Consider the following 22,310-nt stretch of genomic DNA (forward strand, 5'->3'; position numbering starts at 1 on the left):
AGGTGGACACACGGAGTGATTTCTGGCACTGTTATGCCTCACTTACCTTTCCTTTGAATCTTCTAAAAGAAATAAGAAAATCTTGAGCCGTGCTGCTTGCAAGTCAGATACTCCTGTCTTGAAGTCCTGATTTACTAAGAGACGAGGTAGTACAGATGTTAAGTGAAATCAATATGAGCCTGTCCTCCGGGTATATATTCTTTCCAGCCTTTTGCAGGGCTCAGATGTTTTTCTCAAGCGCCCACGTCTCGCCGACGGGCATTTCCATAAGCTTCATTCTCTTAGAGCTTCTGCTCCCGCTCTTCCCGGTGGGCGGCTTCTTCACGTGCTTTGTCCAGAGGGCTGCTTCCCAAACCTCTTCTCCGTGGCCTGGGTTCCTTTCCTGTGGCGTTTAGCCCTCCGCGGAGCCCTCTTCCCTTAGCTGGCCGTCATTTGGTCTGCTCACCTCGTGTACGGGCTCCTCCTCCCCCAAATCCATCTGCTGAGGCCAAGTGCCCACAGCAGGGCAGGTCTTTGAATCGAGCTGCTCGCACTGACCACATCGGCTGGGAGAATAACCCTGAATGCTTCTGTCGTTCTTCAGCCTGCAGCGTATCACGGGTTGTGTTTAGGATACACACGGGCGGGAGAGGAACTTGTCCTGGTGAAAGGAGGAGATGCCCATAAATAAATACCATGACTTGGTTTTCCTGTATTACAGTCGGGGTTTGATGTTCCTTTTTGTTTGATCTGCTTTGGGTTTTGAAAAATTATTTTGTTCTTCTCCCTCACCCAAACATGCTCTCTATAAAGTGATCCTCTCCAAACTGAGTTCCCAAAGTCAGATTATTATTTTTTTTCCTCCCAATCTGCTCCCGACCCACTTAAAAAACAATTTCAAGGTTTTTTCAAGGGAGAAAATCAGAATGTGAGTCCCTAAAACAAAAGATGATTGTAAAATCACATTGGGAACTAAACGAAGTGTCCTCATGATGTAGCGCTGCCCTGGCATTTCAAGCCAGGTCAGAGAGTGCATTCCCTCGAATCAGAAATCAGCAGGACGCTGATGTTCAGCAAGGTATTTTGAGCAACGGGACGGCCCGTTTGTCTTTATTTGCCTGTCACATGCCGAGGATGTTGCATTTTATACCATTTGTCTTCATTTGCTTGTCACGTGCTGCGGATGTTGTGTTTTGCGTGACAAATTTAAACACGGGCCATTCTGGTTGTGCTTCTTATCTGGAGTTTCCTTCGTTGCCGGCAGCTGCTGGCAGGCACGGTGCGCCTGCGCCCTGCTTTTCTTTAGCCTGGGACCAGACCTGACCTGGCCTTTTCATCCCTCCCCTCTGCTCTGTGTTGCTTTTTTACTTTTCCTGTAGTCAGCATTGGATTAACCTCAAATTCTAAGTAGCAGATTGTGAAAACCGAACTCTCAGCAATCCAGCAAATTTTTATTAATGAGGTAGTGGTCTAAAAGGAAACAGAGCAAAAGATGAGCCAGAGGCAAATCCAAACTGATTATAGCTACTTTCCTCGGCTGTCTGGTTTCCAACAGGAAGAACAGTTGCCTGAGTTCAATTCCCATAGAGCTTTTGCAATGCAGATAACTCCAGCCTACAGTCAGAATACTGTCAGGATTGATAAATTGGTTTAGTATCGCTTCACCCCCAGAACACAGAAAGGAGAGTCACAACAGGCCTCTCAACAAGAAAAAACTTCTCTGGCCATACATTTGTCAAAGTAAAAGTAACTGCTAATAATGTTTTATTTGGCAGTTTTGTGACGGCAGAAATATCAAGCCACGACGGTGTATACTGTGTAAAGCCATTAAGTGTTGTTCCTTTGCAGGAAGTATTTTTCTGAACCATCCAGCTGTTTGTTTCATCGCGGCTTTCTGCCCTGGAGCCCCACATTCAGAATTATAAATCTGCCTTTTTGAATATTTCAGGTAGTTAAATTTTCACCTTCCGTGTAATGGCAGAGGTCAAGTCTCAGCTGGGTCTATGACAACCCAGTCTAGCACCTGGAGTGAGGTTACTGGAATGCATTCTGGGAATCCGCACTATCCCCAGGGCCAAATTAAAATGAACCTAAAGCATTTGTGTGTGAAGTTTAAGCATTTACTTGGAAAGACTTTCTTTTCAATAACCCTGGAAGTTTCATCGTGGCACAACAAGCCATTGCCACTACACATCAATTAAATTAACCACTAGTGTGACGTATTCACAGTTATTTATTGGAAGTGTAAAAACTACCATGTAATGGACATGACAAAAGCTGTAGGAGAAATCTAGGCTTGTTTTGAAATCACTGGCCATGAACTCAGACAGCAAGAGCTTTGATGTCATGCATAAGTACATGGCCCAATTCCGTGCTCTACTTTATTGATGCTCTAGGGATTAAAACTATAAAAGAGGAGCAAGAGTGAAAAATAGGCTAGAAAAATCAGTATGAGTTGTCAGACTTCTACTGCCTTTTGAAGCAAACTTCCCATTTCAACAATATATAGGTATATATGTGTGTATATATATATATAAAACCACTCTATATTTTTAGCTAAATCCTTCCAACACTGCCGAAAAAGGTGCCCCCCATCAGCTCTGGCACTGGTGTCTTGTACAAAGCTCTATCCTGTGCTGCTCGCAAGGCTCTGCACATCTTCCAGGAGCCCAAAGGGTCCTCCAGTTTATCCCGTCCTCCCAGTTGTCCTGGGTGTTTGCCATTTGCAAAAGCTTTGGGTGGGAGAGAATCTGCAGGTTCTCCCTTTATTGTGCTTGTGGGATCTACTTTAAAACTCCATTTGTGTCTTTCTCCCTCAAAAGTACTTACAAGTGAAGACATTGTTTAAATAATAGATTAAAAAGCCCTTCCATATTATGTCACTTGTCTAATTTTAAACAATTGCTATTAAAACACGAGGCGTATGAAATAATATATAATGACAGAACTTGATACACGACGGGATCTGTAGTATTTGAACACCTATTTCAATATCAAAGAAAACTAGATTTTCGTTCCTGCTTAATACCTAATTCTGTGAGGTTCTTTATGCTCACTAAATCATTAACATACATGCTGTACAGAACAGCTGAAGTGTCAAAAAATGTCACCTAATAGCAAATTCGGTTTTATTCTAGTAGGCTCATATCTCTTAGGAGACCATAAAAGTTGTTTTCCAGAGATGGAGAGCAGTAATAATGTCTAGAAGGTTAAAACCAAGGAGGATGCTTTTTAGTGGTAAAAATCATGTCAATTAGATCAGGAGTCAGAGGAGGCTGGAAAATTGTCATAGTTCCTTGAAATCAGCACCTCGCTGGGTCTAGAAACGTTCATGTCGCTTGAGCTTCTACCTTCTAGAGGTTTATTCTTGTGTTACTCTCTCTACTGCTGACATTTTTTCCATGGAAAAATCACTTATACCTTAACTAACAAAAGCTATCTCTATTTTTAAGTTTAAAAAAAGCCTATTTTTAGGCTCCTTTGTAAGACTGGAATATGCAACAGAAAACCATAAGCATCAGTCATTCTGTAGAGTATGAACAGGAGGGAGCTCAAACTCACATCTTCTGCCTCCGGTGAAAGGATCTGAGCTGCTCTCCTCCTCTCCAGTTGTGAGCGAGCCACCGTGCAGCCAAAAATCAAGAATTTTGGAGGCTAAGGAGGGTAAGTATTCATATTTGTGATTCTGGAAGCACCCTAAGTTCGAGACAGACACACAGAGACACTGCGAGGTTCAGTCCAGACAAGCTGTTGCCCTGGCAAGTGTTGGAAATTCAGGTGCTTGACCAGTGAAGCTTCTGTCTCAGAGGGCTGGGACTCAGCACCCCTCTTGTCTTCGAGCACCTTCATGCTCCTAAAAACCACGGCTGGTGCCGAAGCTGTTTCCAGATAGGGCCTCTCAGGCTGGATTTTTCAAGCATTCTGGACAAAGTCCGGTCCCAGTTTTCTGCACCTTTGGAAATCAGCTAGTCAACAGTTGTTTCAATAAGTATGGTCTGGAAAATCAAAATGCCCTTTTAAAATTAATATAATCTCCAATTATCATATTACCTCGGGGAGGAAGGCCTGGTGGTACTTAATAGAGCTCTTTGGGGCTGTTGTGCATTTTAATTGAGTGAATAATTGTAAAACACTTCAGGGCCTTTTGATAAAAGGCTCTGTATAAACATTGCCATAATGCTGAATAATCGGGTTGCGATATGAACTGGAATAAATGAACCCTATAAATAGATATATCATTTATATATACATATAATGTAAGTGTGTATATATTCCAACATTTTGGAAAAACCAAGGCAGTTACTTTGTAAAAGTCCTACAGTTCTTGAATAACAAAAACCAAGTGCCTGAGATTGGCTAGCGATAATCATAATAATCAAAATGTTAGTTTTCAAGATATTGTGAACCTGCAGTTTATCCTCCTGTGCAACGCATAGAGAATTGCCAGAAGCATCGATGGTGTTACCGCTTCAGTGATGCCTCTTGTGATACAGAAAAATACGGTGTGGAGGAACTCAGAGGAGGTAGATCTAACGTACTAAATGTTTAGATGCCTAAAGGTGTTGATAGACGTGATTTGGAGGAACCAAGGGAGTTTCACTGCGTATGGCTTTCCCAAGGTGTTGCTGCAGTGCGGTGGTAGGGTTTGAAACAGAGCAAAGATCTCCTGCAGGCCCCGTCCATGCTGCTCCAGATATTTTCCAGGTGGAGCAACGGGAAAGACAGCGATGGTGAAGATGGCACACCAGCCTCAGCGGTGGGATCGGTGCTGGGTCTGTAGCTGATCTGCAGCGTTACCCTGCATGAATCAGTGGCCGCTCTGTTTCTCCCAAACGATCTCTGAAGACTCTAATTTTCTGGGGCAGTGGCTGTCTCTGTTTCTGTGCCTGTACTCTCTTGCTATTCAGCCTGTTCAGAGGGGGAAACGCTCTGGAATGGAAATGGTGGAGATGAACTTTTATAGTTAATGCAAAAAAAAGCCTATGCTGGGCAACGCGGTGCCGGTACAAAGCGCTCTCTATTTTTGAAAGGGACTTGACACAGGGATGATGCCACTTCACTTAGTTAATGAAAGGAGCCATCTAATACAGGCCAAATGCAAAACTGCATAGAGGAAACTGGCATTTGAATGGTTTGAGTGCTTGAAATATAAATGAACGGGAGAAGACCGGACTGTTTCTAAAGGAATCAATTACCAGGCATCCTCTTACTGCTGTGAAGCTCTCATTTGCAGGAGCAGTCAAAGCTATTTTTGCTGGGAACTAGGATATTCATTGCTTGAGATTAAGTGCATCTTTTAAGCACCAAGGAGACACTGAGGAATGCTGTAGATTCAAGAGAGACAGAAAGACTCTGAAATCATTTTCCTTGCTGTAAACCCACTGAAGAGACGGATGTAGTGCTGGGCACAATTTGAGGTCTGTAGAGTTGTACCCGCAGACAGAATGGTTTGACAAAGGGGTCCATTATGGATTAAATCTACAGATTCAAACAGTGTAGAAAAATGTGTGGGCTATTCAGGATCTTAGAATAGGAATTAGGTTGGACTAAAGTTTCCTTTCTCTTCCCAGCTGCAGAAAAATAAGGATACGTAAAAGAAAATGTCTCGGGTGGAGGATAACGGAATATTCTGATTGCTAATGAATTTTTTACCTCTGGGAGTTCTCCAATGGCCTATATGAGCTGGTAGCTGAGGGTTTTTCCAATGGGCTAAGTGTCTGATCTACCACAGAAAGCACAAATATCCCTGTTAAGCATGTTACTGAAATCTTGGAGGCAAGTCAAGGGCTGGCTTTACTGTGGAGATCCCACTACCTTTTCCCACCCAACGGTAGTTCCTCCAGGTGGGGTCTGAAGCCTCTGAACAGGGTAGTGTGCAAGGAAGCTTGCTGCATGTGTTCAGAGGATGAGTTTCTTTCACGTGACCATTAACTTTGTCATTTTTCACAAGCTCCAGATTCACTTAAACATCATGCCTAATGCTGCTGACATCTGATAGCTATAGCTTCCCTTCCCATCTGCCAGGGATTTCATGCTTCTGATGAAACAGCTTTAAAATTGCAAAGACAGCCAAAATGTAGCCCAAAATCACAATGATCAAATGCTGTGGCTGTTACATGGGATCTTTTTTTGTCAAAAAAATGAGGAATGGTTGAGTGTCAGAGTATTACTGTATTAAAGATCAATTATGTTTCCAATGAAATACCAACTGGCATCGATTGATGTGGGATCTTCCCTTGCATGGTGTGGTTCCCCTTCGGTTGCTCTCTGTTTCCACTTGTTGGGTTCGTCTCTGGTTTTGTATTGCTTTATTTTGGGCTTACTTGGTAAAGAAAAAAATATTTTCAGAAAATTTCATCAAATAACATGTGCTGCACTGATGTCAGCTGAGGAAATCGGCGTCAAGAGCAGGAAAAGCCAGAAGATGAATGGATCTCTTAGTTCAAAATAGGAAACAGCTTGAAGTTCCTTTGGGGGGAAACAGAAACCTCATTCATTAACAATGACATTATTTCACCTCTGGTAGAGAGTAAGGATTCTGTTCTCCTGGCGAAAGACAGACACATCTCACATTCATGCAAATGACCCCGAGCATTCACGGATACAAAGGAACAGCCCCAAAATATCGACAGTTTTGACCGGTGGGCTGTCCTCATGATGCGTGTGTGGCTGAGACATATGGCATGGGGAAAAATGCGTTATTTGTGTTCCTGAATTGGTTTCAGTCTGTGCGAGGTACATATGTCTCCCCGTGCCGTCTCGGTGGGTATCAAAGCAAATCTGTGTCACTGAAGTGAAGGGTCTTGCCTGGATGCTGCACTATTCATTTATTCGTACGTTGAGATGAGGGTCACATCTGATCAAGCACTCGTGTGTTTTGCGCGGTATTTATCACTCAGGGGTATCTGGGTTTCTTGAGTTTTTTCTGGTGTTTGATAGCGGCGTACAGCCATCTACTTGTTCATAGTCATGTACACAAAATTTTGTGGGTTTTTTTTTTCCAATCAAGCTAAGAGGAGGACAGGAGTTTGTGGTGTCCTGTTAAGAATACCTACGATTGCTCAATGTAAAATGGTCAGCAGGAGGTTTCCCAAGTGCCTTTATTTCCTTTATTTTCTGTTCCATTACCCTGAGTGCCTCCTCTGTTTTCCCTTGGGGCCCAGAGCTGCAGCGAGCAGCCTGACTCCTACCTCTTGCTATTCTGAAATTTCTTTATTTATCTTAGACGCTGTCATTTTGCCTAAACATTGTTATTTTCCAGAAATCAACTTTTTATGTGGACGTGCCTGTTAACTTTCTGAAGTCACTTGTCAGTGAATCACAGAACTGTTTAGTTTAACTAGACAAGCCTTATATAGATATATGAAAATTATTTTCTTCTTCAGAGTCATGTTTATGTTCTTTTGCAATGAGCTGGCTGTTTTATTGCAAAAGAATCTGTAAAAGTGGTCATTTTAAATAGGCACAAAATAAATTCTGTTCTGTAAGGTACCTGTAACCTTTCTAGAAGATCCTAACTAACCTCTTTATGTCAGCATAGGAAGCCCTATTGCGTTTGTAATTGTCAAACATTTCTTTTTTTTTAATAGAAGTGATCCCTTTCTCATACCTGTAGGCATCATCATTCACAAAGCAAGCTTTTCATTTCAGGATATTAGAAACAACAGTAGATTAATCGCAGTCTGAAGTTCAGCAGTGCAGAACTTCCATCTGTTATCTTGCTGGTCTGTAACGATTATGCCCCAATAACACGTGAGCGATACAAAGCATCGAGTGAATGATGTCCAGTCATTATCAGGTTGGCTCCCTGTGCTGCCGTAACGTTGAATTACTGCTGGACCATGTAGCAGCAGTGGTGAACGCACCAAGTCTTCGGGGAGGTGCTGTTTTATGACTGGGTTGTGATACAGATTCAACGAAACCACGTGCACATCTCAGCGCAGAGGGGACACAGTAGATGTTAGGACGGGACACCGGTGGCCAGATCCAGGTGCTGCTTTGGCTCGTGTCTGTGAGTCAAACTGCAAACATTCATTAGAAAAATGGAATTAAGTCCTCCGACAGGTAAACACAGATTGTCTGGTGATACTTGTATGACACTGGATCGTTTTGCTAACCTTGTCCATGTGTTTTGCGAAAGAAATCAGAGCTCCTGTGTGCCTGCACAACAGGGTCAAATCCTGCTCTCAACAGTGTGAATTCAAATTATGGATATTTTCAGTAGTGTCTTTACAGCCATGCTGATTTAAAATAAGAACTGTATTTGCTTGAATCACGCAGTTCCCAAACTGGACTTTGATGAATTGCAGAGGCAGGCTCTTATCAAGTAACTCAGTGGTTTTCTCTATTATTTTTTTCCTGAAAAGAGCAGGAAGTTTGCCGTATTGCAGAGCAAGATGAATGAATTTGCCATTTGAGGCTAAATTTTCCAAGAAGGATTAGGATGTTTTGCAGTCCTGTAAATGCAGGAATCCTCCTTGCAAGGCCAGAGTTTCTTTAGGATCGTGATCAAAATTTGCTCTGTAAGTTATATATGCAAAAGAGGGAGAAAGAGCTCCAAATGTGAACACAGCAGCTACAAATTTAAGTGAAAATGGTGGAAATTCCCTTACTTATAGTCAGGAATTGTAAATGGGTTCCATTTTGCAGTGAATTGCTGGATGTCAATCCTGTGTTGAAGGGCTAAAAAAAAACTAACACAGTCTTCTCGTTTGTGCTCAGATGTGCTAAAAGGTCACCGGTGTGACAGGGGAGAGATGTTTTCATCTGATAAAACTACCTTTTTTTTTTTGTCTCCGTGTATTTTTCTCCTAGCTATCCATTTCCCATGGTATTCAGTAGCTGCAGTAGAAAGGACCTGGAAAACAGCCTGGAAAAAGGAGTGGGAATGTGTCTGTTTAACTTGCCTGAGGTCAAGGAGTCCTTCGGTGGCCAGAAGTGTGGGAACGGCTACGTGGAAGATGGAGAGGAGTGCGACTGCGGGGAGCCTGATGTAAGGCACCACCTGAGAATCACTGCTCACCTCCCGTCTGCAGGTTTTTAGCAGCAGAGGCGGATCAGAATTGCTCTGGCATGTCTAACGCTATTCGGTGTAAATCAAAACTCTTCCTTCTCTGCTTCTACCTTATCAGCTTAGAACTCAGTCCTCAGGCACGCGGGGAGTTTCCACTCAACTTGCATTTGAGTTGCTACAGTTCAGGCAGGGCTTTAGTTAAGAATGTTCGTGCTTCACCATTAGAGAGCAAACTCTCTCACGGCTTGTCCAACAGGTTGGCCATGACTAACTCTCATGGTCCTAACAACAGAAATTCCTTTAAGTGCTAGCTAATGAGATAAACTCAAAACAAACGTGTTAACATTGCTCAAATTTCTCAAGATGCCATGCACTAATTGAAGGGGTTTTTCTATAAATAAGAAGCCAGTCATATATTAATACAAATATAAATATTTATGTACATATTAATATCGCCTAGGTACTTTCTCATTGTAGCCAGCTTCAGATTTTAGGTGCAAGACCTTCCCCTCCTTCACTATGAGAATTTTCTTTGCCCCTAACCAATTACCTTACTAACAGAAATTGCCTTTACTGCCTCCCAAAAAGATTGCTGCTACTTCAAAGATCGTTCCATCTGGTTTAGTGAGTGTGTCAGAGGAGTGCTCAGATCAGGAGGAGATAGGCAAAACCTGGGGCTCAAATAATATCTGAGCCGACATCCTTATCCCTTTGGCTTCCCATGCTCATTGGCTGTATTGAACTTCTCTCAGATTATCTGAATTAAATAGATCAGCAGATGAGGGATTTGTTTCCTGTGATAAATATGGTTCTACAGACAAAATAGATCGGGGCAGTTAAAACAGCAAGATATTGCTGTATCCTGTCTATACAGTGTATTGGATTTACACAAGCCATAAGGATTTCCTGACAGTTCACTCATTCTTCAGGGTAACAAGGTTGGAGGAAGCAGGCTTATCTTCTTGTTTAAAGTCAATAGACTGCAAGCAGCTTGCAAATGTCTTTCTAACCCAGTTATCTTTCTCATTTTCACTCTTAAATGTTAGCGATACCTTTTCAAGTCAAAGCCAGTATACTGCTATAATCTGAGTGGTACCAGAAAACCCATTAGATTAGTTAATAATTCACTGCCCAGTCATTTGTACCAGCTGAGTTTTGTCAATAGTGTTGCAATACTTTATGGCATGGCAAGCTGTACAATAACAGATGCCGGTTGTATTTTATCAGCGATCAGAATTAAAAGACGGGCAGACGTGGTGCTGAGGGACATGGTTTGGTGGTGGTTTTGGCAGCGTTGGGTTGATGACTGGACTCGATGGTCTTAAAGGTCCCTTCCAACTTAGATGATTCTATGATTCTGTGATTCTATTCTATGAAATACTGGTTTGAACATGTAGATGTAGGTGGTTGGTAGGGATATTTCTCCTTTATTCTAAGTAAAATATTAGCCCTGTGTTGAGGTCCATGCTCAGTGACACTCCTTAGCAGTAGGACAGCAATGGGCTCATAAAGGTGGAGAGTCGTGACTGCAGCACGCCTCGCACCCTTCGGACAGCTCTGGAAACGCTTATGCAGTACGGACTGTTTGACCACCTCCATCCACACTACGGTCTCATGTGCACCAGGCGCTGGTCATCTTCTTGAGTGTAACAGATGCCGGCATGCCCACCACCAGGCCAAGAGTGTATGAGCTGACCAAGGATGATATTACCAATTAAGCTCCAACTTCATTTTGGATCATATTACCGAAAATGTCTGACGTGCTGCAGTGTCTGTGGAAGGAGAGTTAGAGTAGATTACACACGGAAAGATAGAAGAAGGAAAAAAAACCTAAAAAATATCCTCAGTCCCTGAGAACCGAAAGGTGACAAATGTAGCTAATTTTATAACAGGCTGCAAGGGGGATGAGAAAACTACAAATTGGTAAATCAGAAGTCAGACAAATTACTTCCAAATATAATTAAGAGCTAGTGCCTGAACAGCTGTGACATGCCAGGGACGAATCAACACAGCTTTTGTGCCAGGAAATCTTGTCTTACAAACCTATCACAGTGCTCCGAAGGACTTAACAAGCGGATGGAAAGGGATGATGCTGTTATTGCAGCCTGTTAGGAGTTCAGAGAGTCTTTAGACCAAAGCCTTTCACCGACACCTCTTTAGGAGACTAAGCAGCTGTAGGATGAGAGAATATTGCATGCATTAAAAGACAGGAAATCCAAACGGGTATAAATCATCCATTTTATGCAGTGGAAGGAGATCCGCTGTGATGTATCCATGAGATGTGTCCTGGGGACTACAAAATTCAGCATATTCATAAACAGCCTGGGAAGAGGAATAGTCTTGAATTTGCTGATGGTATTAGTTAGGATGGTAGAGGTGAAAGCTGGCTGTGAAGAACTGCAGAGGAACCTTCTGAGGCAGCTGGACCGGGCATTAAGGTGACAAATGGGATTCAGTGTGGAGTGATGCACGTTCCAAACATCACATATAAGATGATGGACTCTGAGCTGACTCTGACCGTAGAGGAACAAGACTTCATACTGCAATAAATAGTCTCATGAAAACGTCAGCTCAGTGCTCGAGAGTGGTCTAAAAGGTAAATAGGCTGTTAGAAATTACTCGGGAAGAAATAGGAAAACAAAACAAAGCACCAGTAAGCCTCTATAAATCTGCAGCGTGCCGTGTCTGAAACTGCATGAGCAGGTTTCTCCTACCCCTCCCTGATCTCAGGAAGGATAAAGCAGAATGAAAAAGGTTGAAAGAAAAGCAATAAGGTGGTTCAAAGTTTTGCAGGGGCTCTGACTGGAAAAGAAGAAAGCGAAGGAAGATGTGACAGAAGTGGATAAAACCGTGAGTGAAATGGAAAAAGAGAGTAGGGAGTGATTGCCCCCAACAAGAACTGTGCGAATGAAGTTAGAAAATGGCAGGTTTCAAACAAGCAGAAGGAGCTGCCCCCAGACTGTGTTGATCACTTGCGAATTCCTTTCCACTCAACGTTAGGGGTGATAAAAATGTCCATGGAGCCAAGGGAAAGCCAGGAGACAAGGAAGGTATCATGTATGTGTGTTCACATTCTTGTCCTTAAGCATTTTCTGCTGGCAGCTGTCAGGGGGCCACAAGGCTAGAAGGGTTATAGGCCGACCCAGTGGGGTCTGTCTTGTGTTCTTAGAAAAGCGGGGTTGAAAACAAGATGTCCTGTCTACAGCATCCAACAGCGTGTAGGTGATGCTGCAGTTGCTGTTGCATTTGTCTGAGATGCCCCGATGAGCCCAGGAGACCTACACCAAGAAACCCAACTCCCGTCATTGCCGCGGTTACTAATAATAACAACTAATAATAATAAATTACAACACAGCGGTAATTTTGGGTGGCAGCCTCCAGCCTCCGAGAGCCTTGTGAGCCTTTTCTGTTTGCATGCCTGCTTGTGTTAAAACCATTCCTGACAATTTAATAGCCCGGGCACAAAAACTATTTACCAACCTCATTCCCTCCAATGAGTAATAAGTGAGTGAGCGATTGGAAATTTCAGAGGCTGCAGTAACATCATTCAAAGAGCCGTGTCTTTCTCCCAAGCTGTCTGTGGAATGCCGAGGCTGGCCGGTATAGGGCCAGATGATGGGGATATAGGAGCTGACGGTTTCAGAAGTGCCTTAATTGGACTGACATTGCTTTCCTCCCCTCTGCTTTTCTCAGATGGCTACTGAGATGAATTTATAAAATGTGCTTCTGCGCAGAGGAACGTTACTTCTTATATATGGCAGCTGCACAGAAATATTTGCGTAGCCTTCCGGCATGATCAAAAATAGGTGCAGGACGTTGTTCCACTGCTTCCGAGCAGCACAGTTAACTTTGTATATTCAGGCCAATATTATCTAAGGAAATGGTGAAATGCTGAGAATCATTTTGCTCTTCATTTGTGAGTGCAGTGGTAGCCCAGTCCTCCGGTTAGAAAGCTTCACAAAAGCCAATAAAGCAACAAGAGGCTGTGAACATCATTCTAACCCACTTATTTTTCCTGTATTCCCTATATTGTTAGTGATCCCTTGTTAAGTCAAACTGACTTAACGCAGCTGAAGAGCAATTTTATCGGCTGCTATTTTTGTTAGAGAGCTGAGATTCCAGCGCAGCTGATGTAACTTGCAGCTTGTGAGCATAATCTTGGAAAAACAAACCCATTATTTTCCGAAGCTTCTTACTAGCTCATTCTATGGAGAATAAAGTTTGCAAAAGCCCACACATGCCACCATCTAATCCGTAAGTGTGAAAGTGGGATGTATCAGTTAGCGAGGATGCAGTTCATACTCCTTTTGTTTCTCAGAGCTCTGTTACTGGCATACCCTGCTAAGAGATTACGTGGAATGGTGCCATCAGCTTTCTTCGTGGCAGCCACCAGCCTCCGTGAAATACGGAGAAGTTTGGTGAGCAACTATCACAAGGCAGAGAGCTGTAGTGGTGATGCTCGGTAACTGTAACCCAGGGCCTGGATCCTTGCAGGAGGCAATGGCATCATTCCACTGATTTTTGTGGAAATAAACCACCATACTACTGCATCAGGATTGGTATCGGCATACTTGAGTTGTTTGTGATATTTGGGGGTGGATCCACAGCTAGAATAAACCAGCCTTCCTCAGTGGCCTCTCTGGTTTTACTACAATTATTGTGCTTGTCGAATCTAAGGACAGACAAGACTGTTTGGATCGAGTTGTGGGATTTCATGCATAATTCATTATTTCATGCCTAGATTTTCTTGGCGGAGCTATAGGCAGCCTCTTGATTTACAGCTCGTTGTGACTGAAAGTTGTCTGCTCTAAATTTATCCTCCCTCTAGGAATGTACGAACCCGTGCTGCAACGCAACCACCTGTGCTTTGAAAGCGGGAGCGGTGTGCGCGCATGGACTTTGCTGCGAAGGCTGCCAGGTGAACCAATGGAGACGTTTCTTACCGGTGTGGGGTGGGCGGAATTCCACGGTCTTCCCAACCGCCGAGCAGTAAGCATGGAGGCAGAACAAGCAAATTGGTATCATTAAGCATTAAGACGCTTGCCTTTCACGTAAGCGATTCCAAAAATTCCGAAACCGTAACATTCATGGAAGGAGCAGATCAACGGACTTTTTAAATGGTGTCTGCGCTGTTTGTCCCCATTTCATTTGCTCATGCAAAACCTCTTCTCTTTTCATGAACTTTTGTATGCTTTGATTTTTTTTTCACGCTTATGTGGATGTTGTGCTCTGGCAAGCACTCATTAAATGCTGGACCCTCTTTTTGTGGGAAGACTCTTAAAATATTAATTCTGTCAACAGCATATGTATTTTTAATGGCAGATCATCAGCTCTTGTGGACTCCTAACATACTATAAAAAGCCAACTTGCCACAGGCATTTACCTTCTTGAATTCTCAGACCATCTCTTGCATATGGGCTAATAAAGCATTCAGCAAGTTTCCATTGTGTCTGTGGCAGCCATCTGCCTAAAAGCTCAGTAGCAGCGAGCTATCAAAACAGCTAGCAAATGCTTTTTAGCAAAATCGGTCTTTGTGTCTTTTTGCTTTTTACCAAAGGCGCTGTGTGGTGATGCAGTTAAAATTCAGTGCTGCTCCCGGAGCACACCCATCCTTTGCGGTTGCTGTTGATAAGTGAATGCTCAGATTGGCACATTCTGCCATTGCCTACTAGCTGCCTTCAGTGCTGAAAAAATGTAGTTACCCAGGGAAATCAGGACAGGACAGGAACAGTTACATGACCTAGTTGTATAATTAAGTTGAAGAAGATCTTGATGCCCGTGACAGGGCGATGTTTCCTGGAGGAAATGCCGCTCCATCCCAGGAAGCTGTCAGGCAAATGAATTCGGGGTCAGGTGGGCTGGTGGCTTCATGAGCCGTAACATGGGAAGGGAGGTCATCCTTCCCCTCCCTGGTGAGGAGACATCTGGAGTACTGTGTCCAGTTCTGGGCTCCCTGGTTCAATAAGGACAGGGAACTGCTGGAGAGGGGACACCAAAGGGCTACCAGGATGATGAGGGGACTGGAACACCTCTCTGATGAAGAAAGGCTGAGGGACTTGGGTCTCTTCAGCCTGGAAAAAAGACGACTAAGGGGGGATCTTATCAATGCTTATAAATACTGAAAGGGTGGGTGTCAGGAGGATGGGGCCAGGCTCTTTTCAGTCGCCCGGCGACAGGACAAGAGGTAACGGGCACAAACTTGAGCATAGGAAGTTCCATCTAAACATGAGGAGGAACTTCTTTCCTGTGAGGGTGGCAGAGCCCTGGCACAGGCTGCCCAGAGAGGTGGTGGAGTCTCCGTCTCTGGAGACATTCCAAACCCGCCTGGACGCGTTCCTGTGCCACCTGCTCTGGGTGACCCTGCTCTGGCAGGGGGTTGGACTAGATGATCTCCAGAGGGCCCTTCCAACCCCTGCCAGTCTGTGATTCTGTGATACCACATAACTTAGTGTTATGTGATCAGCTGACTGCCCTGGTCACTGCTGCGTTGTTAAGGCCACGTGGATGAAAGGGTTTCTGGTCTGACTTTTGGTCAGTGCTAGAGAGCATCCTTTGCCGGAGGCACTGTGAAAACTTTGGTTCGTATTTGAAAACCAATAAAAGGTTGGGTTTACCTTCTGACCTGAGCCACGTGAGCGATGTTTGCAGCTGCAGCTTCAGTTTGGGCCTCCTTCCTGCCAAACCCTTCCCAACCTGTGTCACATAAATGTATTTAAGAGCTGCGTAATCCTTATACTGTCCTCTGCGGTCAGTTGGTGCAGAGCCAGTGGAAAAAGTTGTTCATGTGCTGCATGGGTTGTACCACTGCAAACCTCTGATTGATTGGAATTACAGCAGTTAAGGGGTTTTGTTTGTTTTGCAGTTAAAGCCGGCCGGGATTTCTTGCAGAGAGTCAAGTAATTCCTGCGATCTGCCCGAGTTTTGCACGGGAGCCGGCCCTCACTGCCCAGCAAACGTGTACCTGCACGACGGGCACGCGTGCCACGGGGTGGACGGCTATTGCTACAACGGCATATGCCAGACCCACGAGCAGCAGTGTATCACCCTCTGGGGCCAAGGTGAGCCTGAGAACCAGGAGATCTGGTTTTATGAGAGAGACTCGGGAAAAAAGAAAAAAAAAAAAAGTGTGTGATTATGGATGGTTTTGGAGGAATTTTATACAGTACCAATCTGTACCTATTCTTTTCAGAAATAGGGGAACTGAATAATGAGGGAATCATTTCGTGATTCATTTTATCCTTGATTTGCTGTCGTGTTCGTTTCTTGCAGCAGGAGGTAGAGAGCAACAGTAACTAGGCTCATTCTGCAACACTGCTGCAAATGGCTGGGTGAACTTAGACAAATCATCTAATGCTGACTTTGAAACGGCCTTAGGTCATCCCACCCAGCGCCAAATGCTCTTGAAAGGTTAAAATCACATCCCTTTTTAGACTGGTATTTAAGCTTCCTTCTGCGCTCTAAATTGCTCATCTGCAAAACATATATGTCTGTCTACATCCCAAAACAGGTCTCAGTATTTGAATTAACGTAGGATTCTTGTATTATTGTGTGTATTTTATTAATTGGTTCTACGCTGTAAACCTGCCTCCTGACAGTACTCTTAGCAGAGTACACTCCGAAGCAGAAAGAGATTTTATTCTGCCTTGGGAATTTACTTACTTCTAGCAAAAATCTAATAGCATGAGTTCTTGGGTTATCCGAAACATGATATCCCAGGAAAGCATTCACCTTTCTGTAATGTCCTGTGACCCTTCCACTGGAATACAAGTGCTAACTCAGCATTTTGCTGTTGCCTCCTGCATCGCTGGCGACAAGTCGTGTCTCCTTCAGCATCTCACTTACCCCTTCTCTCAAATGGGAATACCACTTTTACCTCTCCTGAAGAGAAGCATTATTTAGAGCTAGATTTAATTATTTCTTTTAAACTAATTTTTTCCATCTCCATTGCTCTCTTTCAATTCACTATCTCTCTGCCTTCGACTCTGTTCCAAAACTTAGGTATAAATATAATAACACACAGATGTTTCCCTTGGTCAAAACCCTCATCAGAAGTCTATTGAAGGATTTATCTGTTATCTTCACAGGGACTCAGACCATTCGCAATTTTTCTTTTAAAGAGCATTAAAGCATCTGAAGAAATAATGCCACTGATGCAGACAGCAGGTTAGATTGGTCGTGTGGGTATAAGAACACGTTAGAGGAGTTCCAGTTCAAAATTAAACTCCCCACGTGGAACAAACCACGTACCTGATATACTCCTCCAAATCCCACTCGCGTCGTAGAGCTCATATGAGCTCATATAGCCACGTACAATTATAGCCTCCAGTCTTAGTCATACTGGGATTTTCAGTCCCCTGGATACAGAAACATTTTCTCTTGTATAAAGCAAAATCTCCTTATGAACCAGTTTCCCATGCCATGGAAAGTTACTCGGTCGGACTGTTAATAATTTCAGTCGCTGAGAAAAATTCAGCTAAAGGTCAGGGAGCTGAATTGCTGCAGCTCCTTTGCCAAGTCTGTTTCCCAACACAGCACATCCTCCAACACCCCCCACACCCCCTCCCCAGGCTTCCCTAATTCTTTCCTGTCTTCCTTCTTGGGACTATTCAATATGGGCACTGCTGTGGCTGGAGTCTCCAGTGGTCAAGGCCATGGGGGTCTGCTTATGAGAAAGATGACTTTGTTAAGAACGGAGCACAAACAGACTTTAACTGGAATACCCTTATTTGTCTTGGGAATAGCCAGGGATAAAGATTTTGAAAGGGAGGATGGGACATTACAAAACCTGAACTGAAAGGCTTGATTCTGATCACATTCTTGGAAATATGAATTAGAAATAATGCCAGTAAAGTAAACCTTCAAACAGTTTAGTACATATGGTTCAAGTGAAAACCAAGGCCTATATTCTGGATTTAAAGACTAGGGATGTGAATATCCACCACTTGATGTCATCTGGTTGGAGTATGAGCTGGCAGACACAGAGTGGCATGGGAAGAAGGCTAGCTGGGAAAAATAGCTGGGAAAATATCATGGGACAGATGGAAGAACTTTCCTTCCAACTTAGCTTGTAGCAAAAAGAGAGACTTGACATTCTAAGATGTTGTCTCTGGACATTGTATCAAAAAGATACATTTGAACCTTTTACCAGATTGTTGTAATTGATTAAAATTGTTTTCAGCAACTGCGAGTGTTGGAGTGGAGGGGGGGGTTTAAAAGAAAACTCAATACCATAATGAGAAAACAGATCATAGTTAACTTACGTTAATTCCTCTTTTCTTGTTGCCGGTAGGAGAAAGCCATGCAGAACAAAATACAATAACTTTCTTAAAATAATGTTCAGTATATCGAATTCCTTATCAATGTCTTCTCTTATATATCTTCCTTTATTCGTCAGGTTACGGATGTCCAGTAGCCCAATGATAAACATCAATCTTAATATTTTTAGATCTAGTTAAAGAAAAATGATGAGCACTGTCAGAGCTTGTTAACATTAGGTTGAGCAATAGGAACCTGTTTCCAGAAAGAGGTACTTGCATTTCCTTGGGGGGGTCTTTTTGTCGCTTTCAACAAATAAATTCAAATCAAACAGAGGAATACTTTTTGCTATTCCCTATCTCCAACAGTGTGGAAAGCTTGGAGTGAAAGAGGGGAGGAGCACATAGGGACAGTCTCTGAAAATAGCCATAAATTCCTCTTAAAGACCAAGTTCATTCCAGTCTGCTCACAGAACACGTAAAATTCTCTACTCTCTCTCTCACCTTAATTCATGTCCTTTTTATCCTTAAGGAGCAACATGCGTGAATTGCTTGTGACCTTTTTTGTTTCGTGTTCAAAAATATCAAATTGCACTGATGTGACCTATTGATAGTGGTGTGACTGAAAGACACATCGATAGTAATGCAGCTGTGCAATGTCTGGTACTCCACTGGCATTTTCCGGGAGCAGCTAGATACACAGATAAAGCTATTTAAAAGAGAGAAATTATTGATTACCAGGGAGTAGAAGATTCTCAGCTTTAGCCTCATGGCTTTTTCTACACTGATGAGAAAATGACTCTTTAGGGAGAAGGAAAGGAGATGTTTGTCAGTGTGTTTTCCTTCCTTTCCCTGAGAGGGCCAAAAGCAGTGATTTGGGGGAGCCAGTGGCAGGCATTGACTTAATAATTAGAACATACTTAAATTAGTTGCATAGACATGGCTGTTTGTTTAAGCATGAACAGTCTTAATTTTAATGTCAATATTTGTTACAAAGGCCTGTCACTGGTGTAAGAGCTTTGCGGTTTTTTCCAGGTCCAACCCTATAGGCAAAATAGATGGGCTTCCCCATCTAAGTTAGCCAACTAAACCAGTGCTAAGTGCTTTTTTTTTTTTTTTGAAAAATACTAGTTTATCCAAGCACTGTAAAGATTTGAATTCAGTAAAAGCAAAATATTTTGATGATCACAGCTTTATGGCCAGGCCTTTTCTCTTGGAGATGTGAAAGGCATTCAGCCATATTCATGGAGCTAGTGAGATGCAAAAAATGCATCTCGTAAACGCAACAAATAACAGCTCAACCCCATCTCACTCTTGCACGGACCTAACAACAGGGATCACCGAGATGAAGAGAGAGGCCAAGGGGAGCTCGCGGAAAGTTTGCTTTGCATCATCAGCGCGGTAAAACAAACTTAATGAGATATAAAATCCGGGTGCAAATCACGTGACAGAGAACAGTAGTTTTATGCTTGCATGGATTTATACAGTTGTTCGTGGTGCTTGTCGCTATGCTCCGAGCAACAGAACTCCCGCCTTTTGCTCAGAGGGGTTCCTTTTCCACCTCCGCGCCCATAAACACTGTATGTATTTTTTTGTTAAAGTAGGTCTTGAGCCGGCGCTGGGGCCGGGGTTGAGTCCCGTTCGCGCTGTCCGGGGGGCGTCGCCCTGCGCTGGGAATCAGCACCATGGTCAGAAGCCCCGCCTCTCCCGCGGGCCGCCCGCGCCCTGCGCTCTCCTGGCCCCGGCGCTCGCACCGGTCCGAACCCGCGCGGCCGTTCTGGAGCGCTGCCAAAAGCACGGAACCTCTCCCTCTCTCTCTCTCTTTTTTTTCTTTTTTTTTTGGCAGCCGTATAGGGAGAGAAGTAGGCTCATCAATATACACGTTTGGGGCGGGGGGGGGGGGAAGTCTCCAGGCTGACAACTGCAGTGGTGAGCTTTGACCTTCCGCAGTTTCAAGCGGCTGATTTAATCCCTTGAATAAGGCTTGGCGTGGAAAGGCTGACAGGACCTTAATTACGGGGTCACGATACTGTAATTATCAATAGCAAAGTGAAATAAACTCTGCTCATCCATCTCAAAGCACTTAATAACCTCTGGAAATCCCTCACAAACCATTTTGCCTTCGCCTGTAGAGGTTGCAAAATAGAGAAAGACAGGACTTGCTGCTTCAGTTTATACAGTGCAATCATGATAAATGGGTTTCCTCCAGAAACACAACATTACAATTCTCTTCCTTAAGCATCCTCTGAAAACCTCCTTTTAACTTGGTAGCTCCATCTGTTCAGCTTCCTACCCTCTGATGTTTTCATCTATAAAAAAGTCCAAATATTGTGAGAAACCAGTCAGGAGAGGGAGCAGCCATCTAAATCCCAAGCAACAACATGTTTTGGTTTGATACCAAAGACAGAAATTGAAGCTAGATTTTGGTTTCCAAGCTGCAGATGATCATTGGGTACCAGGTGTTTTCATACACAGACTGCTCCGAGCCTGGCAGGGGAGCATTTTTTTGTACTCCATGAGATCTGTTTTCTTGTCAAGTATTATTGGTTGGAGTTAAAGCTCACTGTCTGAGCCCTGCAAGGATGCTGCAGATGTGTTCTTCTTCCTGCAGGCTGCTTTCCATCATGTGTAGCACACTTGACTTCTACATTCAAAAAAACCAATCAAGCAAAAAGGCTTCACCAGCTGAAAGGGGAAGACAAATACCTTAAAATCCTAGTATTTCAGGGAGCCCTTTCTCTTTTTAACACCATTTCTGTAACAAGTCTTTCTTAGGTCACTTGCAGTCACAGCGCAGGATGTGAGCATTCATTTTGCTTTTGGCAGCTTTTGGAGCCACACACCACTCTGGGGAAAGTGTGTCTGAGCTCTGGGCTGCTGCTGACACATCTCCAAGGAAGCCTCCAGTCATTGCGACGCTACACCATTGCCTGAACTGGTTGGGGCAAGAGGCTCCCGGCCAAGAAAAAACGAGACCCAGAGCAATCGCATATGATTGTGGTAGATGGCTGGGGGGTTATTCCTTTGGTGAGGTAGGTCTGAGCAAGTCAACCTTTGCAGATGTGGGAGAAAAAGCAGTTTTACTTGGCCTCTTGCTTACAGCGTGTTTTTTTCCTTCCCTCCCCTTCCCTTCTGAAGCTGGCATAGTATATGCACATGTTAATGTTTGTATCAAGCTGAATAGCTAATGTGCCTGCCCTGGAAAGATGAGGAGGAATCTACATGCTGAAAATGGAAATTTTACTTTTGCTTTTTGCACAGTGCCTTGTCTGGATGCTTTTGTTGATTTTTTGATTATTGCTTGTGGTTTAATGAAAAGAAGCGAAAGAATCCTGTGTGAGTCCCTTTTAATAGTTCCAGATTTGAGAAATATTCTGAACTCAGCAAGCTTGATCGTAATCTTCCAAAGAATTTCAAGCTCTTGTCCTGCTCCCCAGGGAAGCAGCAGCTCACATTCTGTTCCTTCTGTGCCTTTCTTTCTGGGTTTTCTAGTTTCAGTATGTAAAAATGTTAGAAGGAGAAGAGGGTGCCATCTTAAGCCTCTCCAAGTTTTAATATTTTGTCCTTAATAGCATTAGATTGCTGTTCAGCAGTATATAGTATTAGTCAAGCTTCTGACTGTGAAATGCAGATAATTAATTGAGGCTTTAATCTCTGAGTTATTAGTGAAAAGATCCACATTAATTGGAAGTTTTAGAATCATATTTGTATTTTCGTCTCCAGGAATGTGACCCCTTTTTAAAAAAAACCTTCTTCCTCTTTGAAGGCTTTCAAATGGAATCTTCAGGATGGTTTAAATAAATGATATGTTTTACCCACAGTTAGAGGCATACGCACTTGGAAGTGGCTCAAAACATTTGAAAAAAAATATAACATTAACTCAGATATTCTGTCTCTGTTAAAGATCAGGGAACACTGCAGAAATTATATATTCTCAGCCTTTAGGCTATCACATCATTTGTTGCCAGTTCTTTTTGTTTGAGTTTGGCTGATCTATCAAAAGTACAAAAATGCATCTAGCAGATATCTGTTAAGAGTTTTAGCCAGTCTATCTCCTCACCACC

At 43.3% G+C, this 22,310-nt stretch overlaps 1 protein-coding gene across 1 annotated transcript in view; it reads left to right on the forward strand.

Annotated features, from left to right (window-relative positions):
* ADAM12 (ADAM metallopeptidase domain 12) overlaps positions 1–22,310 on the forward strand; it is a 189,428-nt gene that overhangs the window by 145,798 nt on the left and 21,320 nt on the right. Inside the window, exons 12-14 of the mRNA XM_063339585.1 lie at positions 8,794–8,971; positions 13,821–13,910; positions 15,855–16,050. Of these exons, the coding sequence (XP_063195655.1) occupies positions 8,794–8,971; positions 13,821–13,910; positions 15,855–16,050 (464 nt within the window). The remainder of the gene's footprint in view (positions 1–8,793; positions 8,972–13,820; positions 13,911–15,854; positions 16,051–22,310) is intronic.

Source organism: Chroicocephalus ridibundus, chromosome 6 (genome assembly GCF_963924245.1).
Source record: "Chroicocephalus ridibundus chromosome 6, bChrRid1.1, whole genome shotgun sequence".
Taxonomy (NCBI): Eukaryota; Metazoa; Chordata; class Aves; order Charadriiformes; family Laridae; genus Chroicocephalus; species Chroicocephalus ridibundus.